The sequence below is a fragment of the Myxocyprinus asiaticus genome, chromosome 42 (genome assembly GCF_019703515.2).
Source record: "Myxocyprinus asiaticus isolate MX2 ecotype Aquarium Trade chromosome 42, UBuf_Myxa_2, whole genome shotgun sequence".
In the NCBI taxonomy this organism is placed as follows: Eukaryota; Metazoa; Chordata; class Actinopteri; order Cypriniformes; family Catostomidae; genus Myxocyprinus; species Myxocyprinus asiaticus.
In genome coordinates this window covers 17,573,671-17,593,859 of record NC_059385.1, presented here as the reverse complement: position 1 = coordinate 17,593,859, position 20,189 = coordinate 17,573,671, and the positions used below count along the sequence as shown (strand labels likewise).

Below are 20,189 nucleotides of genomic sequence, written 5' to 3'. Positions count from 1 at the left end.
GCAAGGTCGGTTGTCGAGCACAGTTCCTGCATCAAATCTGGGGCGGAACTACCCTTGTGCAGTTCTTTTAGTGCCTTGGCTTGATGGACCTGCAGGAGAGCCATGGCGTGCAGGGCGGAGGCGTCTTGTCCAGCAGCACTGTAGGCTTTGGCCATCAGGGACAACGTGAACCTACAGGCCTTGGACGGGAGCTTTGGGTGTCCGCGCCAGGTGGCAGCGCTCTGCGGGGATAGGTGCACCGCGAGCGCATTATCCACCGGGGGAATCACTGAATAGTCCCTGGCCACCCTGCCATTGAGTGTAGTGAGGGCGGGGGAAGCTGAAAGATTGGGACCGGGCAGTAAAAGGTACCTCCCACGATTTTGTCAGCTCCTCGTGCACTTCCGGGAAGAAAGGTACTGGAGCGTGGCGTGGCTGCTTTGAACGGTGCTGCGAGGGTTCAGGGGAGAGCGGAGGGTTCCACTCTAGCCTGACTTTCGCGGCCGCCCGGGAAAGCATGTCCATCATTTCTGCATCAGCCTGTGACTGGGCAACCATCCCCGAGGGGGGGAGCTCAGCTGAGGCTTCTGCATCTGACTGGACGAGCCCACTCTATGATGCTGCACTTGAGAGCTCATCAACTTCGCGGGCTCCGAACAAGAGGTCGAACTCGCCGTGAGACGAGCCGGCAGACTCATCCGGAAGCCCGATCGGGGCAGACGAGCGTGCTGGGGAATGGGATGTCCATGGGGGGATACCCGGCGGAGGTGTCCCATTGGGGTCCCCAAATCGCCCCCAGTGCTAGCCACGCTGGCATCATACCAGTAGGTAGAAGGACCGAGGCAGGGAGCTGCTGGGGTGGCTTGCTTTCTTACGAAAACAAGCCGCAACCGCAACGTTGCCATGGTCATGTTCTCGCAGTGAGAACATTATCCATCTACGAACGCTGTCTCCACGTGGGTCACGCCCAGACACAAAAGACAGCGATCGTGACTGTCTGAAGTTGAGAGGTAACGACCTCAACCAGGAATAACACACAAACGGAAAGGCAACTTTAAGAAGATGCATCTTTATAAAGACGTTCCGTGTGTGCCGCTCTTTTAGAGAAACATACTCTTTTAGAAAAATATACTCTCTTTTTCTGCCGAAGCACCCAGGGGCGTTCTCTGCAGTGCACCAGTGCAGAGGAGGGAGAAGCCGCTGAAATGCGCCATCAGATCCAGCAGAGGTGAATGAACAGTCAGCTCAGTAAACATCGACCGTTCGGCTCCGAAGAGAAAATCTGAATGAGTGGTTGCATGCCAGCTCCTTTTATAACCGTATGTCCAGGGGAGTGGCATGCAAATACCACTCGCCAATTTTCACTGGCTTTTTATCAAAGACCAGAGGTGTCTTGGGCTCCCAAGAGTGACCCCTTGTGTCACTACCTCAACACAACGTCGAGTGAGTGACAGATAGGGAACAGATGTTTATTGTAATTGTCATACAGCTATAATGCTCAGAACTGCACCCAAGACCCACTGTTGCACTTGTGTATATGGTTGAGTGACAATAAAGTGATTTGATTTGATTTGATTAAACTTTGATATTTAATGTCAAAATAGAAAAGCTTGTTCCATCAACATTGACTACCTTGTCTGGAACACATACTATACTGTATTTATATGTAAACAATGCAAATGCTTTACCACCTTGAGAAGTTTTTTTCTTGAATGGGGCCAGTTGGGGGCCTTTCTTTAGCTGAATCACTGCGAGTGGCATGCTCCTTCCAAAGACCTGATGGTTTCCACAACAAAGAGGCCTTCTAATGGTGCAGATTGTTTCAGTAAATCCTCTGATAGGCTTCTATAGGTCAGAGGAATTATTCATTATAAAACATTTCATGGTTTTTGGTTGAAACTGTTGAGATGTTTGCATTTAATGGATCACAGACACTGGCATCATACAGAATAAATCTGATGATCTTTATTCAGTTCTATAGATAGAACTGTGCTTAAATATGGATGCATGTAGGTTTGTGTTTGTCAATGAATCCCACATGCCCTATGTTATTGGCTCTTGTGGCAATATTATTATAGGGCTGGGAAGTGGGAAGTTTTTTGTGTAGTTTATTGTGATGGGGCAGTGTAAATTTCACAGTTTACAGCTACATTTCTATATTTTATTTGTTCTCTCAAAGCCAAAAAAAAAAAAAAAAAGGAAAACATTCAGTCCTTTAGAGTCTCAAATATCCTATTAATATATGCCAGGAACCCTGTAAGTTGCTTTAAACGTTTTGCTTTTGATGGGGTTACTGAATGAACCATTGACCTTCTTTAGAGTTCTTGCAGGAACTCTGCTCTTAGATGACTGACAGAATGCCTAGATGTTCTCCAGATATTCCTGGTCCAGTGTGGCATCTGAGGAACCCAAAATGGCTCCTTGAGAAACGTATAATTTTTGCAGTTGTCAGCACAAAACAGCAGATGCATTGCTCATGTCAAGAGGTATCTACACTTCCTAAGAGTCTTGTTGTGACTCGTGACTCACCTCTTGAGCTGATCCTGTCACAGGTCTTCTATGATTTTATATACAGTATATCAGTAATGTTATTTTTATGTGATTCATTGTTTAGTTTTTGTTTAGGTCACATGCATCTAGCATACATTTCAATACATAACATGCTTTACCTGACACCCTACATGCTAAAAACGAGCCTTGTCTCTAAGCAGTGATCAAATGGTTTAAATGAATGTGACTGACTTTAGAGCTAATAGAAGCTTCAGAATCCATTAGAAATGAGAAACTAACTGTTGCAGATTGTTAACCTTTATTTCACTGTTGATGTTAGACTAATATATTGTTGATTATAGGCCTTTAAGTTGGGTGCTTGGTAAACAGCATCGTCAAATTTTTGATCAATGGTCAGTACAGTGTGTATTTCTTTTCTTTTTTTATTTGTATTAGTTCCTTAATCAGTTTTGAATTTATATCAGAATGTTAAATCTAACCAGTCATAGCTCACTTCATGGTTTGAGAAGGAAAACGAAATGTAGCAGGATAAGTCAAATTGTGAAAAATATGTTGTATGCACTGTATTTGTTGTTGCAAAAATGGGTCCAAGATGTAGACCCATAATGTGCAATGTGTACCGTTTTTAAGCAGTGACACTAAAGAATGATTATTAGGGCAAAGCTAAACTCAATTTGTTTACATTTAGTGTATCTGTCCTCTACATCCAATGATTTGAAGTCTATGACTCACTCCAACATCATTTGTTATGTAATTGGGGTCATTCCAAGCTCTCTGTATGTGAATCGATTTTAAACAGATTGTATCTACATTGTCCAGGATTAGTATCAACCTGACAGTGTTTGTATGTGGGAAGGCCAATGGCAGTGTTACAGGTGTAAAATCGGCTTGGCTTCCAACATCAGATGGCCCTTCTGTCTCATATGTGCCGTACTTTCTAAACTTTTATGGATCGTTTTCTTCAGAAGTAGACACTAATTTAACTACAGTTGATTTTAAAGTAGTAGTTCACCCAAAAATTGAAAATTCTGTCATCAGTTATCCTCCTTCATGTCTTTCGAAACCATTTGAGCAACAAAGTCTCATAAGAATTCATCACGATACTACAAGGTGGCAAATTTGTCAGACTTCATTCGTATGGATGCATACAACTTATATGTCAACAAGTCACAAACGCTTCACAAACAGCCGTTCGGAACCTGGAAGTGTAGCTTTCTTCCATATTACACATCAGGGCTTTTAACATTAATATCAAGACTATGCTTACGTTATGGGTAGGGTAAGGTGTTAAACTCTATAGTTAGGTTTAGGGATGTGGTTTGGGTTAGGGGTTAATGTTACGTAAACAGTTTTGGATTAACATGGAAGAAACATCACATCGAAAACTTCAAGGACATGAGGGAAATGTCTCTCATTGGTGTGTGTAAAACTCGTACGTCACTATTATGACAAATTCTCGTGAGATCGGGTTGGAATGACTTTATTTCTTCCATTCAACATTGTTTATAATCAATGATGAGCACAATTTGGAGATCACATTTTCCTGCTAAGATTACATTTTTACTCCACTGACAATTAGATTTAGGTTTGGAGTTTGAGTAAGGGTGTATTAATTAAAAAATTGCATCATTAACAACTAAAATCAACTCGCTTTACAACTCACTTTTGGTGAACTTGGTCGACATTTCACCCGGAAAATGAGCTCACACGTGCCCATACATTTAACAACACTTCCAGCTTCGGCCACTGGAGGCAGACTGAGTTCAACTGAAGAACTTTCGACCTACTTTTGCCCAGTTCACATTTAGATCCATGTGAATGATGAAAGAATAAACCTTTTTCACACTCCGGGTTTTGGAAAGCGGAAGTAAACGTTTGCAGGGTAAACATCGACAGCGGTGAATGGGAGTGATTGGGAGATCACAGCAAATATTATTTTCACTTACACATTTGCTCCAAGAGCAAAAGAAAAATCCACTAATACATTTGAATAACTTTCCAGAAGAGGAAAAAAATAGAGAGTGGTGGATTAAGACAGTAAAATGCGAGAAGATGCCAAATTTACTGTCACTTTCTCAACAGCTGTAATAGAAACCCCCTCGAAGCTGTGGTAATTTGTTTTTTTAAAATGAGTTACAGGGTAATATAACACAGAATAATGTTATAAATTTATACTCAATATTTAAAAAATGTATAAAATAAAAAACATTGCGAGATTTACACTGATAAATAAGGCGGAAATGCGTCATCACAGTCTGTGAAAAAGATCTATTGTCGTTCTTCGGAGAACTTTCCCTTTAAGATATTTAATGGCAAAAACATTGAGAAAAATTGTTTGAGTTGCCACTGTAAACAACCAAGGCTTTAGGTCAAGCTGCTTCCTGGTCATGGAGAAACGAGGGTTCAGCAGTAAAAGGTATGTCCAACTGCTAGCGAAAGTTAATAGCTCTTAAGGACTTCAGTTCAGTTCCTTGTTTTGTTCCTTGACGTGTTTGCGGGTTTGTTCATTACCAAACTTGTTTTTGCATTTTTGTTAACAATTTTATACAGTCTATAAGATAATTCAGACATAGGGAGTTTTGTCAGACCATCGGCTGGCTGGCCACATCCTAAATTAGTTTTTAGACATTTCAGCCAAATACCAAAACTGAAGAATGTTTGTCCCCTTCTTACATGTTCCAAAATAAAATAGCAGTCACAAGTTTCTTGGTAAAGGTGGTCTAACAGTGCCAGATACATCGTGCCCACTCTAAACACACTCATGTGGATGGATAGACTTTAGAAAAAAACACGTAAACAAAACATGCCTTGGTTTTCTTACTGGATAGAGACTATGTCCTTGACCCTATTTCCTATTTGAACACTCGCTGTTTCGAGTAGGGACTCCTCTTGCAGTTATGATATACTACTAAGTGTTGGCGACGTCAGAACTAAAGCCCGTATAAATGCTAGTTTAGTATCAGTATCTATGCTCTTAGATAATTTTTCAGTTCACATGCTGATTTGTTTTTATTGAAGGAATGTTGTGAATTCTTATCATGTATTTATCTAAAGCAAAATAGAAAAAGACCCAAGAATCCCAAGGCTAAAGCTTTACACTGCTTCATGTTAAACACCAGAGAGTCACACAATGATTGGCTTCCAGGAACCGCACCCCTACTCAACCCACCTGCTTAATTTAGCCAGATAAACTGCATGTGGGTGTATATGGTCACCATGCTCCTGAATGTCAGCCCTCCTGCCTGAGCTGCAATATAAAACGATGACACCCTTAACCTTGCACAAACCCACTGCCAGATGAAGCTGTCAGGATTTATTTAGATGTAATTTTTCATTACTGTTTCATATTTAAATGCAAATCTAAACGCAGTCCATGTAATATTTTTCTCAGAAAAAAATAATTGTGACTTTAGAAAAGTCTCAATCCCTTTCAAAAACTGTTTATTTGTGGCAAACTTGCAGTTAATTTATGGCAAGTTTTGTTTGCCAGAAGTTTGCAGTGATTTGTAGTGGAGAACATGCAGATAACATCAAGTCTGGTGTCTCTGCAGAACAAAAATGGGTGTTTCCCAATCAGTGGGCATTTTCAAATCGATATGGGCATTTTTCAACTGCTTTACTTGATTTGCCTACTACTCTGAGGTGAAATGTCCAATGAGTGGCGCTAAAAGTAAATTAAATTTTCTCCCAAACAGTTGAGGTTTTTATGGTCAATGCTCTATCAAGTTTTAAAAAACAAAAGCTACCTCCCAACACTAAACCTTAAACCTAAACCTACTAGATAGTGTGATAAAAGCAAATGTGAGATGACAAACACAAATGCTGACCAAACAACAATTTGTTTTTTACATGTCAATGACACTGTCAGCTCATTTGTCAGCTCTCATATTGTTCTCGACCCGTACCCTCTCGGTCCTTTGCAACAGTTGTGCAACTTGAACACACTTGAATAAGCTTGTAAATGTTGTAAATGTAGTAGGTTATGCAATGCAAACATACTCCGTACCATTTAACAGCTGCAACTCGAGAGTCAAAACAATTTTGTCAAATTGGACAGATAATGAAGCAAAAAAAGGGCTCCTCCGTCAGAACATTGTGATTGGCCCAAAGCAGACTTACTTCAGTGCATCCTGACCTCATATGTGCTCAGACCAGTTATCTTATTGTAGTGGGCCTATCTATTTGTCCAACCGATGGGAGATGGGGAAGTGTTTGGGAAACCTGTTTGAAATTGATCATTATTTTTACAATTCAATTTGGTGATGCTAGTGGCACAGATATGACACAGTTTACCTTTTTAAAGTGTATTGCAATTTTAAAAGTGTTTTGCAATCACGTTTATCTATTACGTATGAATCTCTTCCAGAAAGACACTTCCTTTCATGGTCTTTTAGCATTACCACAACATGACACTGATAGCAGAGAGACAGACACCTCACAACATGTCTGATGTCACTTCAGTGGAGCAGTTTAAACCAGCACACTGACAACTGCAGAACCCGGGGAATGTTTGGAAATCTGAGTCAGGTCCAGCTGGAAAGCAGAATCTCAGAACAAGCTTGTACTTGGATTACCTCTGACTTTTATTCACCTCAGGACAGAAACCAAAGTTGGAAATCTTTTTTTTTTTTCCATTGAAAGTTTTCAATTATAGTTGGCTTTCTTATGTCCTTCCACTTTCTTTTCAGGTGTAGGTGTGTTATGCTGCAACCTTTGTGTGTGTTGGTGTCCAACACAGTGCATATGGTGCAGAGCGACTAGAGTAGTTTGGTACTTTGACATACAGCTTAATGGTTTGATGTGCAGTGGTCAGGCACACAGAGCGAGTGACTGGAATAGCATACCCATGTGATGTTTGAAGTTCTATTTGTAGGACTGTAGAGTGTGAGAGCTGTCTGCATTGACAGTGTGTCAAAAGAATAGAACTAACCCAAAAGGCTTTCTTGCTAGTTAATTTGCTCAGGGATCAAAATCATAACTAAATTTGTGCGCTTACCTGTGCAAAATTCGCCATCATAATGCTCCTTGCTATCCAGTTGCAAGGGTATCCTGGGTGGTTGCTTATTGGCTGAAGTCAAACAGCCCACCTCCAAATGTCTGTGATATTCTGGTCTCTAGGCAGCAATCATACTGTAAGTTGCGTAAAAAATTGCATAGAAAAGTAATAGGGTGACTCTCACGAACCTCATCAAGAAAATGTCCTGGTCTTGTCTTACTTCAAAAATCAAAGAAAACAAATAAGAAATTATATTTTGCATATAGAAAATGAAGCTTATTTTAAGGGCCATTAACATTTATTCTACACTGTTTTCATGACAGTTTGTACATTTTACCCCCCTATTCTTATTGCCACAAAGATGGTCATTATGATAATCTCATTACCAAAAGATGAAAAAAATAAATAAAAAATTACATTATTTAATTGGAAAACTGCATCATAGTAGTACTCCCCTTAGGACTGCCTTTATTTTTTGTTATGGTGATGAGAATCATTATTGAAAACAATGGAAATGGTAAAAGTAAAATGTTTTGACACATTATGGTAATGAGAAATTTGGGGCCTGATAATAATAACATAATGCAAAAAGTCATAATAAATTTATTTCATTTTTTATATATGTATGCGTACATATATATTTATCTCCTCAACTAGCCACATGATTTGAGGTATCAGTCTGTAGCACTAATGGTGCAAAATGAGTTATCACAGTTTAATACTTGCTAGCTCAACTGGTAGCGCATGGCTCTTGAATTTCCAAGGGTTATGGGTTTGATTCCCAGGGAACACGCAAATGAAAATTAATATATTTTATGCACTGTAAGTCGCTTTAAATGTAATACTTTGGGTTAGGGGTGTTGTTCAAATAGTAACAGTGATTCCTGCCATATCAAGTACCTGTAATTACTGTATAATGTTTGTTTGTTTTTTATGATCCAGGGCCAGTTTGTTCATTTGAAGGAATAGTTTACCCAGAAATGAAAATTCTCTCATCATTTACTCACACTGATGCCATCCCAGATGTGTATGACTTTTTTTTCTTCTGCAGAGCTCAAATGAAGATTTTTAGAAGAATATCTCTGCTCTGTTGGTCCTCACAATGCAAGTGTAAAAGTAATAAAAGTAATCCAGATAACTCCAGTGGTTAAATCAATGTTTTGTAAAGTAATCAAATCTGTTTTGGGTGAGAACAAACAAAAATATAACTCCTTTTTCACTGTACATCTTACCATTGCAGTCTCTAGGCACAATCATGATTTCAAGCTCAATTACACTTCCTAGTTCTTGAGGCATGTGCAGAGTGCTAGATGGTGCCATAGGAAATGTAATCGATTTTGAAATGACGACCACCAAGGAGACTGCTGTCAAGATTTAAAGGGAAAAACGAGTTATATTTTGGTCTTTTCTCACCCAAAACCAATTGGATCACTTTAGAAGACATTGATTAAACTACTGGAGTCTTATGGATTACATTTATGATGCCTTTATGTGATATTTGGACCTTCAGAATTCTGGCCACCATTCACTATCCCTTTAAAACACATTGTTCTGTGCCTATATCATAGGCTCACTGAGACGCTTGTCCTGTCATTAAAATGCACGTTTCTTTGCAAGTGCATGCAAAATCATCATGCGTTCTGGCACACAACACTTGTTTCTCCTGAAATATTGGTAATTGCAATCTGACTTCTCTTGGAAACATGGCCATGCTTGTTGCAAATCTGAAAATAATTGTGCATTGTTCAAAGAAAAATACATAAGATACAACTTTCACTGATTCTGCCTAGCATACAGCTTTAAACCTTTCATAATACCTTTGTGAAGAACTCTGGTTATCTTACTACCGAGTTACACTGCTAATCTCATTTTAATGAACTTCTGGTGTTTAGATGAGGGAAATAAGGCCAAAGCTTGTGTTTACAGCTTTAGAAGCAGGTTTTTTCCTGTCGAGCCCTCATGTCATGCTTGCGTGATTTTGATGACAACAGTTAAAGGTGTATGTCGACTCATGTGAGTCTGCTAACCTGTTTCCATGTGCGGCCTAGGTTGTGTGATCCATGGATCTGAGATCTGAGACATTCGAGAGCTCCACACCACCCAGGAGAAAACAAAAATGTTGTGACCTCACTGTCTGTGGAACTATCCATTGAAGTGACATTTTAGTCCCCTTTGTTGCTTAGATGGGAGATCCAAAGAAAGAAACAACACACTCTCATGGCGAAATCGTGAGGATTCGTACGACTTTTCTAAATTTGGCTAATTCGTATGATATCGTGCGACTGCACTCATTTGAATTCCTACGACTTTCACTTCAGCCAATGACGTCGCTGGACATCGTTACCATCTAATACATGACAATTACTTGCTTCTGTCACACACAACAGCTTCCTAACATGTTTACACACTCTACTGATTGGTGATTAGATAAGGGGTTTGGGTAAGGGCATAATATTAATAAGTATGTACTTAACGCCTCGTGCGTGGAACTCGCGCTTACTTCCGCATTAGACATCCGGGAATTTGCACGTGATGAATTCGTACGAGTTTATCGTGCGAGACCATACGAAATAGCCAACTCGTAAATTATGTATGCCTTTTCATGAGATCGGGATGGAAAGAAAACTGGATCATGATTCACGGTAGCTTACCTTATTTATGCTATCTGGCTCTCATGGTCTGATAGTCTTTTCTGCTCTATCTACACTTAAAAACTGATTTTTGCCTTTTCTTCAATTAAATAAATGAGCAAAAGGAAGAGTTCAACATTTTGTCAGAACTTAATTTCATTGTGCCTTATTTAAGTAACATAAGCAGAAGAAATTTGTGTGGAAATCGTGCACGTTTCCATTATTACGTAAATTATCTTATTGAACTTAGTGGGACAACTTAAGTAAAAATTGTTCTATTAACAATTTGCACTCACATTTTTTTGCTTGTGTTTCATGATCAAGGCCCAAATTTAAATATGTAAAATGTTACTTTAAAAATGTTAACTTAATTGTGTTGGAAATATTATGAATAATTTTCGTTGTCTGCAACAGGATGTCTGAAAAATATAGATATAGACCAACACAGACACATTGGAAAGAAATGTAAAAAATATTTTAGCATTATATGTTACATTAAAAAATGTGTTCAGGGCTATAACTAATCCGCTCAAAAATGCAAGGCTTTATTTAATTGCATGGAACAATTTTCCTCAATTTAATCTTTTTGAGTTAAAGATATTTTTTGTTATGTGAGATGAAGACAGAATTAACTGCATCATATCTGTAGTATGATCTCAACATGCACTCATATCAGTGGCTTTAGTCATAGAGGGATTAAATTATATCAGTTTAACTTCTTAAAACAGTTGAATACAGACTGTGCACACAGAGCTGCAACTAAGATGCAAACACAGAGTCCCGATCATTCTTTTGGAATTGCTTGCATTTCTGCCATTAAGTTCCACTGTAGGTTATGTAACACATGTCAGTTTATAACACAGTGTGTGTGTGAGTATGATAGATTATTACCCAGTGGGCCTCTCCAGCTCTGCCACCAGTCACACTTTATGGATTTCTCTCCATGTTACTCAACACTTGGGAAAAGAGTGCAATACTTAAAGAGAACTGAAGACACAGCAGCTGTATGAACTCATTGCCTGAAAAGCTGATAAGTACATATAGTACAGAACATTTGCAGTCTGTTTTCATTCTAGTCTGTTGTCCTTTGGGAATCAACATGTGCTTTTCATTCAAGAAAATTTTGGTTGTGGTTCTAAATACAGTCTAGTTCTCTCTTCCGGTCTAATTAAGTAAGAGCTAAAACTATATTTTTTAAGTCTGACACTGAAGATTGTGAATACATGTCAGGGTACTGCACATTTTCAGCTCCATAAATCATCGTACTGCTGTCCTCCCCACAAATGTGCTGGTTTGTGTCTTGGAGTTTAGAAAAAGGACAAAATGTTCATCATGCTTAAACCACTTATATCTAGAGCAAAATGCCCAGCCATTTGGGTCAAATTGTGGGAGTAAACTGTATCAATCTCTGTATGACTGTTATAGCATTCTGGTTCATATCTTGAAAGGAATTTCAACAATAAAGGTTTAAACTTTTAGAGTTATCAGACAAAATGTTTTGACATTATTACATTGTTATACAGGCGGTTTAGAATGTTTAGTTCTTCATAGAATTTCTGAAGTAGTATTCCAAGCGACTCTTATAAATCTTATAAATATTATAAGTTAAAGAAATAGTTCACCCAAAAAAATCAATTACCCCCCATGTCGTTTTGTGCAACACACACACACAAAAAATATATATATATATTTTAAATATTGAAGAATGTCCATGCCATTCTTTTTAATATAATGAAAGCATACAGTGACCAGTGGCTGTCAAGCTCCAAAACGGACAAAATAAGCACCATTAAGGGCCGTTCAGACTGAACACGATATTGCTTTAAAAAAAAAAAATAGACAGCACAACAAATTGAACAGAATGCTAGTGTATCAATGCAAGTTGTATCAGAAAGACTCGAGATTATTAGAATAATACGAACGAAAAGATACTTATATCATTTGTTGTTAGCCCCGTCCTACGGTTCAGCGCTCTTCAGCTGCTTGAACCGTCAGATCCCGCTGGAGGCGATGACGGCATGGGAGCGGAGCTTACCCCCACCCAGGACAGTACCTAAACTGGTGGAGATGGGGTGGGATGGGGGGTGAAAACACACAAGTATGCAAACAATGAGAGGCAGCCGACAGGCTTATAAAGCGGAGGCTGTATAGTGATTGGATGTGATGCCTGATGAATGAATCCAGAGATCTTCCTGCTAGAACTACACTTGGATTTATATTTCTTTTAAATTGGCACATCATCTCAAAAACACCACACTAGATGCTGGAAAAACAGCAAGATGCACCTCAACAGTAAAAGACATCCGTCTAGCGCATGTTTACATTAGAAAATCATTCAATTGAAATCAATAATAATAATTTTTTAAAAAGTATTCCGTACAACTATATTTAAGGTGCACCATATTTCAGGTCTTCTGAAGGCATATATAATAGCTTTGTGCACTGTAGCTGTTGAATTCTCATATGAACTCTCATCTGGTGCCTCAAGATGCATCGTTCCAAGTTTGACATGCAGTGACTCCAAATGGCTTTGGGTCTTGCTTGTCCCGTAACTAATCGATACATTCCAAGGTTGAATATACAGAAGCTTGAATGAGATTTGAGAGCAGTTGCTTAAGGCAAGATGATCAGTGAATAACAACTTACATTTCAGTCCGTTTTAAATGCAATGCTGTATGGCCTTAGAAGTCTACAGTATTAAGTATACAGTATAAGTTGTACAAAATAACTTTATGGTGTTTTTCTTTTGCTTCTTTTTGGAGTTTGATAGCCTTTGGTCACTGTATGCTTCCTTTGAATAGAAAAGAGTAAAGTTAACATGCTTCAGAATTCTCTTTTGCTTTTACAGGAACAGAACAACATAAGATTGAGTGAATTATAACAGAATTGTCCTTTTTCCTGAACTATTTCTTTAATTTCACATCATCTGACATGATATCCAATGTATAAATTGCCTTCAAGGGCTTTCTTGAAGATCATTACTTTGTGTTTTCCTCCCGCAGATTAACAACACTCCTGACCAACATTCTGAACATTGTGAACCCTCAGCGTTTGTATGTGTGAAGGAGAAAAACTGAGAAGGAAAATCATAGATACAGAAAGGCACAAACCTGAGATCAAACCGGCCATGATTTTGAAGAAACTTCTGAAATTCGGGAAGCAATTGCTAAGGGTGAAGGTCGTAGACTGCAACTCGGAGGAATCGCGACTCTCCCGATGCCTGAACACCTTTGACCTGGTGGCTCTTGGAGTGGGCAGCACCCTCGGAGCAGGGGTTTATGTTCTTGCAGGAGCAGTGGCCCGAGAAAATGCTGGACCAGCCATCGTGCTATCATTCCTTATCGCGGCCCTGGCTTCAGTGCTTGCCGGGCTCTGCTATGCGGAGTTCGGTGCAAGAGTGCCCAAAACGGGCTCAGCGTACCTGTATAGCTATGTGACTGTAGGGGAACTATGGGCCTTTATAACTGGCTGGAATCTTATACTTTCATATGTTATAGGTGAGACAACACAAAATATAATTTAATATGTATACAAAACCATATTGTGAGGGTCCATATTGATTTTGCCTTTATAGTGGCCCCAAAAATTATTTGTACTCTTGGGACACACTTAAAAAATAACAAAATGCCAAACCATTTGTCATTTGTTTTAAAGAAAGAAGGCACATAATTTGTTAGGTTTCAGATGATAAAAAAACAGATATAGTGTTAAAAATTAAGGCAAAAAGTATTCTGACATTTTATAGTTGTCAAACGTTAGTGGAACTTGTATATAGTTAATGTGGTCAAACGAAACCTGTTGTACTCTGTTAGGCTGAACTTGAATGGAAATTGTCTTTATTCACACACTAAAGATTACCTTGACACTAGTTGGTTAATAAGTATAAAATGCAAAAATGGTCATAGCAGTTGAAATTTATATATATATATATATATATATATATATATATATATATATATATATATATATATATATATATATATATATAAATAAAACTTAAGCATAATTTATTTGCAGATTGATTTGATATTTTGTATCTCATGCAATAACATTCAGACATTTATAAGTGTGACCTTACTTCAGATACTTTCTGGGGCCAATGTCTAGTGTAAATATAGCCTTTAAAACTCATTGTTGTAAAACCTCTAAACTTAAACTAAACATGATGGCATAGAGGGGTTTATGTATAGTGTAAACTTATGTGTAGTGTAGGTTTTTGTATTTCTCTTTATCCTATCTGTCTTATGTTACAGATTGTTACATAATCTTTAAACCTTCTCAGGTACCTCGAGCGTTGCGAGAGCTTGGAGTGCCACGTTTGACGAACTGATCGGAAAACATATTGAGCATTTCTGTCGTCAGTACATGACCATGAATGCTCCGGGCCTTCTGGCAGAATATCCAGATATGTTTGCTGTAGTTATCATCCTCATTCTCACAGGTAAAGCATGACTGGAGCATTTAAGGTATAGTTTACCCAAAAATGGCATGAGGGTGAGTAAATGATGAGAGAATTTTCATTTTTGGGTGAACTATCCCTTTAAGTCCTTTTTTATTATAAATTCTCCTTCCTGTCCATTAGGTGGTGATATGCACAACTAATGTGAATTGTCAAAAACAAAAGAAGAAAGTGAAAGTGGAGATTTATAGTAAAAAGGACTTAAATATTGATCTGTTTCTCACCCACACCTATTATATCACTTCTGAAGACATGGTTTCAACCACTGGAGTAGAGAGGAGAAATCTTGTGTTAGATTTTACTGATCACATCTTTTCGATGCTATAACAATAAATGGGGACTGCAGATTTTATGCTCCAGAAAGGACACAAAAGCACTTTAAACATATCATAAAAGTGGTCCATACTTCTTCATCATATGATAGCTTTGGATAAGAAACAGAATGAAATTTAAGTCTTTATTTGTTGAAAATCTTGACATCCGCCATAGCTCTCCTTGGCATGTTCATGAGAGAAGTAGTGAAGTCTAATATGTGAATGATTTGATCTTTTCAGTTAATAATCCACTTCACTAAACTTGTCGGAATGATTTTTTCACCAATCCCCATTCATTTTAATTCCATAAAAAGTGGCAAGCAATACATTCTTCAAAATGTATCCTTTTGTGTTCCACAGAAAATGTCAATTTAAATTTGGAATGACATGAACACAAATTATTACAGGATTTTTATTTTAGAGTGAGCTATTGTTTTAACTGTGATTATTTCAGCATGCAATGTTGTGTATATAAAGGATACTGTATGAAGTGAATGATATTTACTTTGTATTATGTTTTGTCTTCTACAGCAAAATATTAAAAAATTATTATTTTTTTAAGTCTAAAGTTATGAATATTCTGTCACAAACAAGTTATTATGAAAATGAAAGTTCTTGAACGTATATATTTAGCAGTCATTTGTGTTGACTTTGCTCCGTAGTGTTTTGAACTACGTTTTGTTTGCTGTAGGCCTACTGGCCTTCGGGGTAAAGGAGTCAGCTATGGTCAACAAAGTATTCACCTGCATCAACATTCTGGTGCTGCTGTTTATGGTCGTATCTGGACTGGTTAAAGGTACGCTCAAGAACTGGCACCTGGACCCTGATGAGATTCTGAATGGAACCAATTCCACTCTTAAGTGAGTAACATTTTCGGACGTTTGGATATTTATCTTGTTACAGGTGAAGTGTAATTCTGCAATACTAATGGCACTGAATGGAATTACAAAAATAATGGCTGTTTCCTATAAATTACGGAAATATCTGAATTTGTTTTTATTGTCTTCCTTGCATATGTTTAACTATGTATGACTGCCTTTACATTGCAAAGACAGTTATGTGCTGATTCTCAAACACAGCTGACAGAAAACAAGACGAATGTCCTGACAACGGCAAAGCAGCTCTTATGCCGCATTTTAAAGTCTAATACCTAAACTTACCTAATCTTAAACAGTATTCTTTTGCTGCCTTGCAACCACTGGAATTTCCTTCTTGAAATGCAAATTTATTTATTATCAGTTTATTACTGTTTTCTCAAGATAACTTATTTTTGTGTAATCTTATCATAACAGAAGTTCTGAAATTGATATCGAAGTTATACTGATGTTTTCTTAAATTTATGTTGAAAATGAGACTTGACAATAATAATAACTGACCTCTGTTGGCGTCGGTATGTTTGGAAACAATCTTTATTTTTGCATCTCCTTTGGTGCCTCTTGTGTCGCAAAATGACACATTTCACCTTTAAATTATGCTGATCCCTTAAAATTGAAATGCCATGTTAAAAATTTAAATTTTACTCTCTCTGTACAGTGTCACAGAGCCCCTGCCATCTGAAGAAAGTTTGGGTCAGGGTGGTTTTATGCCTTTTGGCTTCACAGGGGTCTTATCAGGGGCAGCGACCTGCTTTTACGCCTTCGTGGGGTTTGACTGCATCGCCACCACAGGTATGTATGGATCTAAAAACTATAGGAACACTCAGATCTTTAGTGGTTTGGTGTCATTGGTCCTAACTTTATACAGCGCCAGTGTTTCTCCTGCAGTTGCCTTGGGAGCACGGTCAAATATGTGATGCATGTCTGCATACAGTAGTAAAGGCGTTAAATTGCGTAAGAGTTGTGTTTTGTATGTATAAATGCATCTAATAAGTGACATTATGAAGTGAAGGCAGTGAAGGCCATTATGTTATCTGCATGTTTGGCTAACATCCACATCCCTTTGGTCAAGGTTATTTAGAGTTTAGTTTATGTTTATTTGCTTATTTATTGGCTTGCATGCACATTCTCAGCAGATCTTTCTTTGTGGTTTGTCTCTTGCCCCCCTCTTTCATGGAGGGTACCTCCCCCGTATTTCCTCGCATTTGATTGGTTAGAGTGTTTTGGGGTTTGTCTGGGCTTGTTTCCCTTCCTCTGGCTGTGTTTTATGTTCGAAGAGTGTGAAAGCTACTCCCAGTAACACCTCCTCTCATACAAGTTGATCAGGCATGTTAATTTGCCCATGTGCTTATGCTCTCTCTTGCACTGCTGGCAAGAACACAATATTCCTCTGTTTTACAATGACTGCTCTGTGCAATATCAAACCACAGGAACTTTTGGCTAAAGAAAGTACTCATGCATTGCACACACCACTCATCGCTGCAACTGAATCGTGTTGTGTTCCAGGACTGCAGCTGCTACAGTACCTTAATCCAGTGCTGCTAAAACACTTATTCTTATTTATGTCATACTTAACTGTGGATTAGCTGATTTTGAATGTAAATTTAAACTACCCTGCTGGAAAAGCCACTTTTACCAGCCTAAACTGGTTTGCTGGTCTTAGCTGGTTTAAGCAGGTCTTCACTGGTATAAGCTGGTCCTCCAGTCTATCCAGCTGAAAAGTGCCCAAAACCCCTCTACAACCAGCCAACAGGCTAGCTTGACCAGGCTAGGAGACCAGTTAATACCAGCAAACTGATTTAGGCTAGTTTAAGCCGTTTTTGTTGTTGTCGTTGTTTTTCAGCAGGGTAAACTTTGTAGTGACAACATGTGATGAGGCGGGCCCACTAAGGTCCTCTTTGTTATAGCTAACTTATTGGACCCAGGGGAGATGAGGCCCATGTCACAGTCTAGCCTGACTGTGCCTCTGTCTGTCAGTTTGTCTTGTCTGAGTGTTTTCCTGTGTTTGTGTTTGTCTCTCTCTCTCTCCCTCTTGTGTTTTGCAGGTGCCACATGGAGAACACCAGCTCCGTTGCCCGGACAACAGCTTGTTCTCCAATTGACTAAACATCGCCGGCACCTGCTCCCCATTTACCCCTTCCCTACTTAAGCTCCTCTTGTTTTCTGTCCTGTGCCAGTTTGTTTTGTGTGTTAACCCTGTCAGTTGGTTCCTGTTATGCTGTACTGCTTCAGTCAGTTCACGTGTACACATTTAAATTGCAACAAAATTTCCAACAAAATCTGAGACATATTCTGCCTCAATAAATAATGTAATCTGTCTATGTGTTAATCTGTAATGTGTAATGTTGCCCTGGGCTTATAATTTCAAATTCAAACAAAGGTTTGTAGTACTTTCTCATTCATTATTGTTTATTAACATTTACTAGTTAGTAAACAAAAAATTCACTAGGGGGTAGTGTAGTGCAGTGGATAAAGACATTTTCCAGGTTCAATACAAGTTTAGCTCAATTGACAGCTTTGTTGTTACCACAAAAAATAACATTGACTCATCCCTCGTTTATTAAAAAAAAAAAAAAAAGCATAAAATCATGGTTATAGTAAGGCATTTACAATGGAAGTGAATGTAGCCAGTCCTTAAAAATGAAAACACACACTTTTTCAAAAGTATAGCCACAAGATATTATGTGCTAACATGATTCTGGTGTAAATCAGGGATTAGCCAAAGTTTATAGGGGTTATCGACATTGTTGCCATGACAACAAAATTGTAAAATTGGATATAACTTTACACAGGTAAGGTTAGCAGTTAGCACACTAAAATCATGTCAACACATAAAATGTTTACATCTTGTGGCTATACATTTGAAACAGTCAGTGTGTATTTGAATGTTTATGGACTGGCCCCATTCACTTCCATTGTAAGTGCCTTACCGTAACAGCAATGTTTCTGTTTATTTTTTTATTTTTTTAATTTTTTTTTTTATAAATGAGGGAAGAATCTAAATAATGTGGGTTTTTTTTTTTTTTTTGGGTTAATCAACACTATGCCAAAAATGCTGTCAACTGAGCTTAACTTGTATTGAACCTGAAATATTCCTTTAAGACTCAAAGCTGGAAACCAGAAGGTTGCTGGTTTGATTAAAATAAGGAGTGAGGCATGAGCCTTAACCATTATGCTTGTAATGTTCATGAAAATGTTCTGTGCCGGCATCATGTGGAAGTCATGGAAACAAATTCCATTGGCCCAGTATGTGTGGTAATCAGCTATGTATCAGTTTTCAATTTCACACAATAATGATTAGCTATGTAAAAGGATAGGATGGAACAAGATTAAATCCCACATCACTTATCAATAATGTAAAGAGCAGAACATAAACAGGTGTCTTGTTACAGTAATTAGCTCTACAACAAAAACAGAGCCCCTGTCATTTGAGGATAGTATGGTGGTCACCTTTGGTCTGCCCAATGAATGTCATTTGTAAACATTTAAACTTGCAATGCTTACAAAGGACCGCCAGAAGTTTAGTTTAGTTTAGTTGAGTTATGTTTAAACAAAAAATGTAATTGGTACCATGGGGCTGCCTTGGCGCTTATATGGATAATGCAGGTTTGAATTTAGCCTACAACATGCCCTGATCAGAAGCAAGAAAAAAGCTCAAATAAAACTAAAGTTTTTCAAGACACACTTTGATGTTGGCTTGGCAAAGCCTGACTTTAAAGTTTAAAAAAAGTTTTAAAAAGGTCTGAAGCTTTTACAGACCTAAAAGTAAGACAAACAGCCAGCTAGTTAGACAGACTGCAATTTTAAGCAGATTGATAGACTTGTGTTTATTTGTTAAACTTTGAATTATTTGGTTGGAGTTTGAAAAGTTTTGGCCTGTTTGAACACTGTCAATGTAAGCCCTTACATAAATCAAGAGTTCTGGCAAACTTGCTGCAAATTTGCCACTGATTATTTTCACATGCAAATGAGCTTTGTGGCAAACTCTTCATTGTTGCCACAGGCTTGCCATATAAGTGTTTGCCAGTAGCAGCAAACTGTCCATTGTTGCCAAAGTTTTTCTGCAGATTCACCACTACTTCTGGCAAACATTTGCAGCTAGTTTGCGGCACGTTTGCCAGAACTTTTTTCTTTAAGGGAATCTATAGGATTTTCTGAGGAATTTTGACCATCCACTTTGTGAAAACTGTATGTCTGATCAGTTAGAAAAGACATAGCATATACTAAGTTAGAACAGTCCAAAGGTCTGTACCAACTTTGGGGAATAGCTTGAAAGCTGTTGGAGGAATTACAATTATCATTTTGGTCTTTGTTTAGGTATTATCAAAAAACCCAGATCAGCTTAAAACAGTATGTTGGCCATGTCCACACTAATACATTTTCGGTTGAAAACACATTGATTTTCCTACATTTACACCTCTCATC

General features: G+C 38.2%; 1 protein-coding gene across 3 annotated transcripts in view; it reads left to right on the top strand.

The window, feature by feature from the left end:
- Window positions 1-20,189, top strand: part of LOC127432830 (high affinity cationic amino acid transporter 1-like) — a 35,724-nt gene that overhangs the window by 5,506 nt on the left and 10,029 nt on the right. For all 3 annotated transcript variants that reach the window (XM_051684266.1, XM_051684267.1, XM_051684265.1), the window contains exons 2-5: window positions 13,119-13,613; window positions 14,399-14,557; window positions 15,581-15,749; window positions 16,423-16,556. In XM_051684266.1, the coding sequence (XP_051540226.1) occupies window positions 13,172-13,613; window positions 14,399-14,557; window positions 15,581-15,749; window positions 16,423-16,556 (904 nt within the window). In that variant the 5' untranslated portion in view covers window positions 13,119-13,171. The remainder of the gene's footprint in view (window positions 1-13,118; window positions 13,614-14,398; window positions 14,558-15,580; window positions 15,750-16,422; window positions 16,557-20,189) is intronic.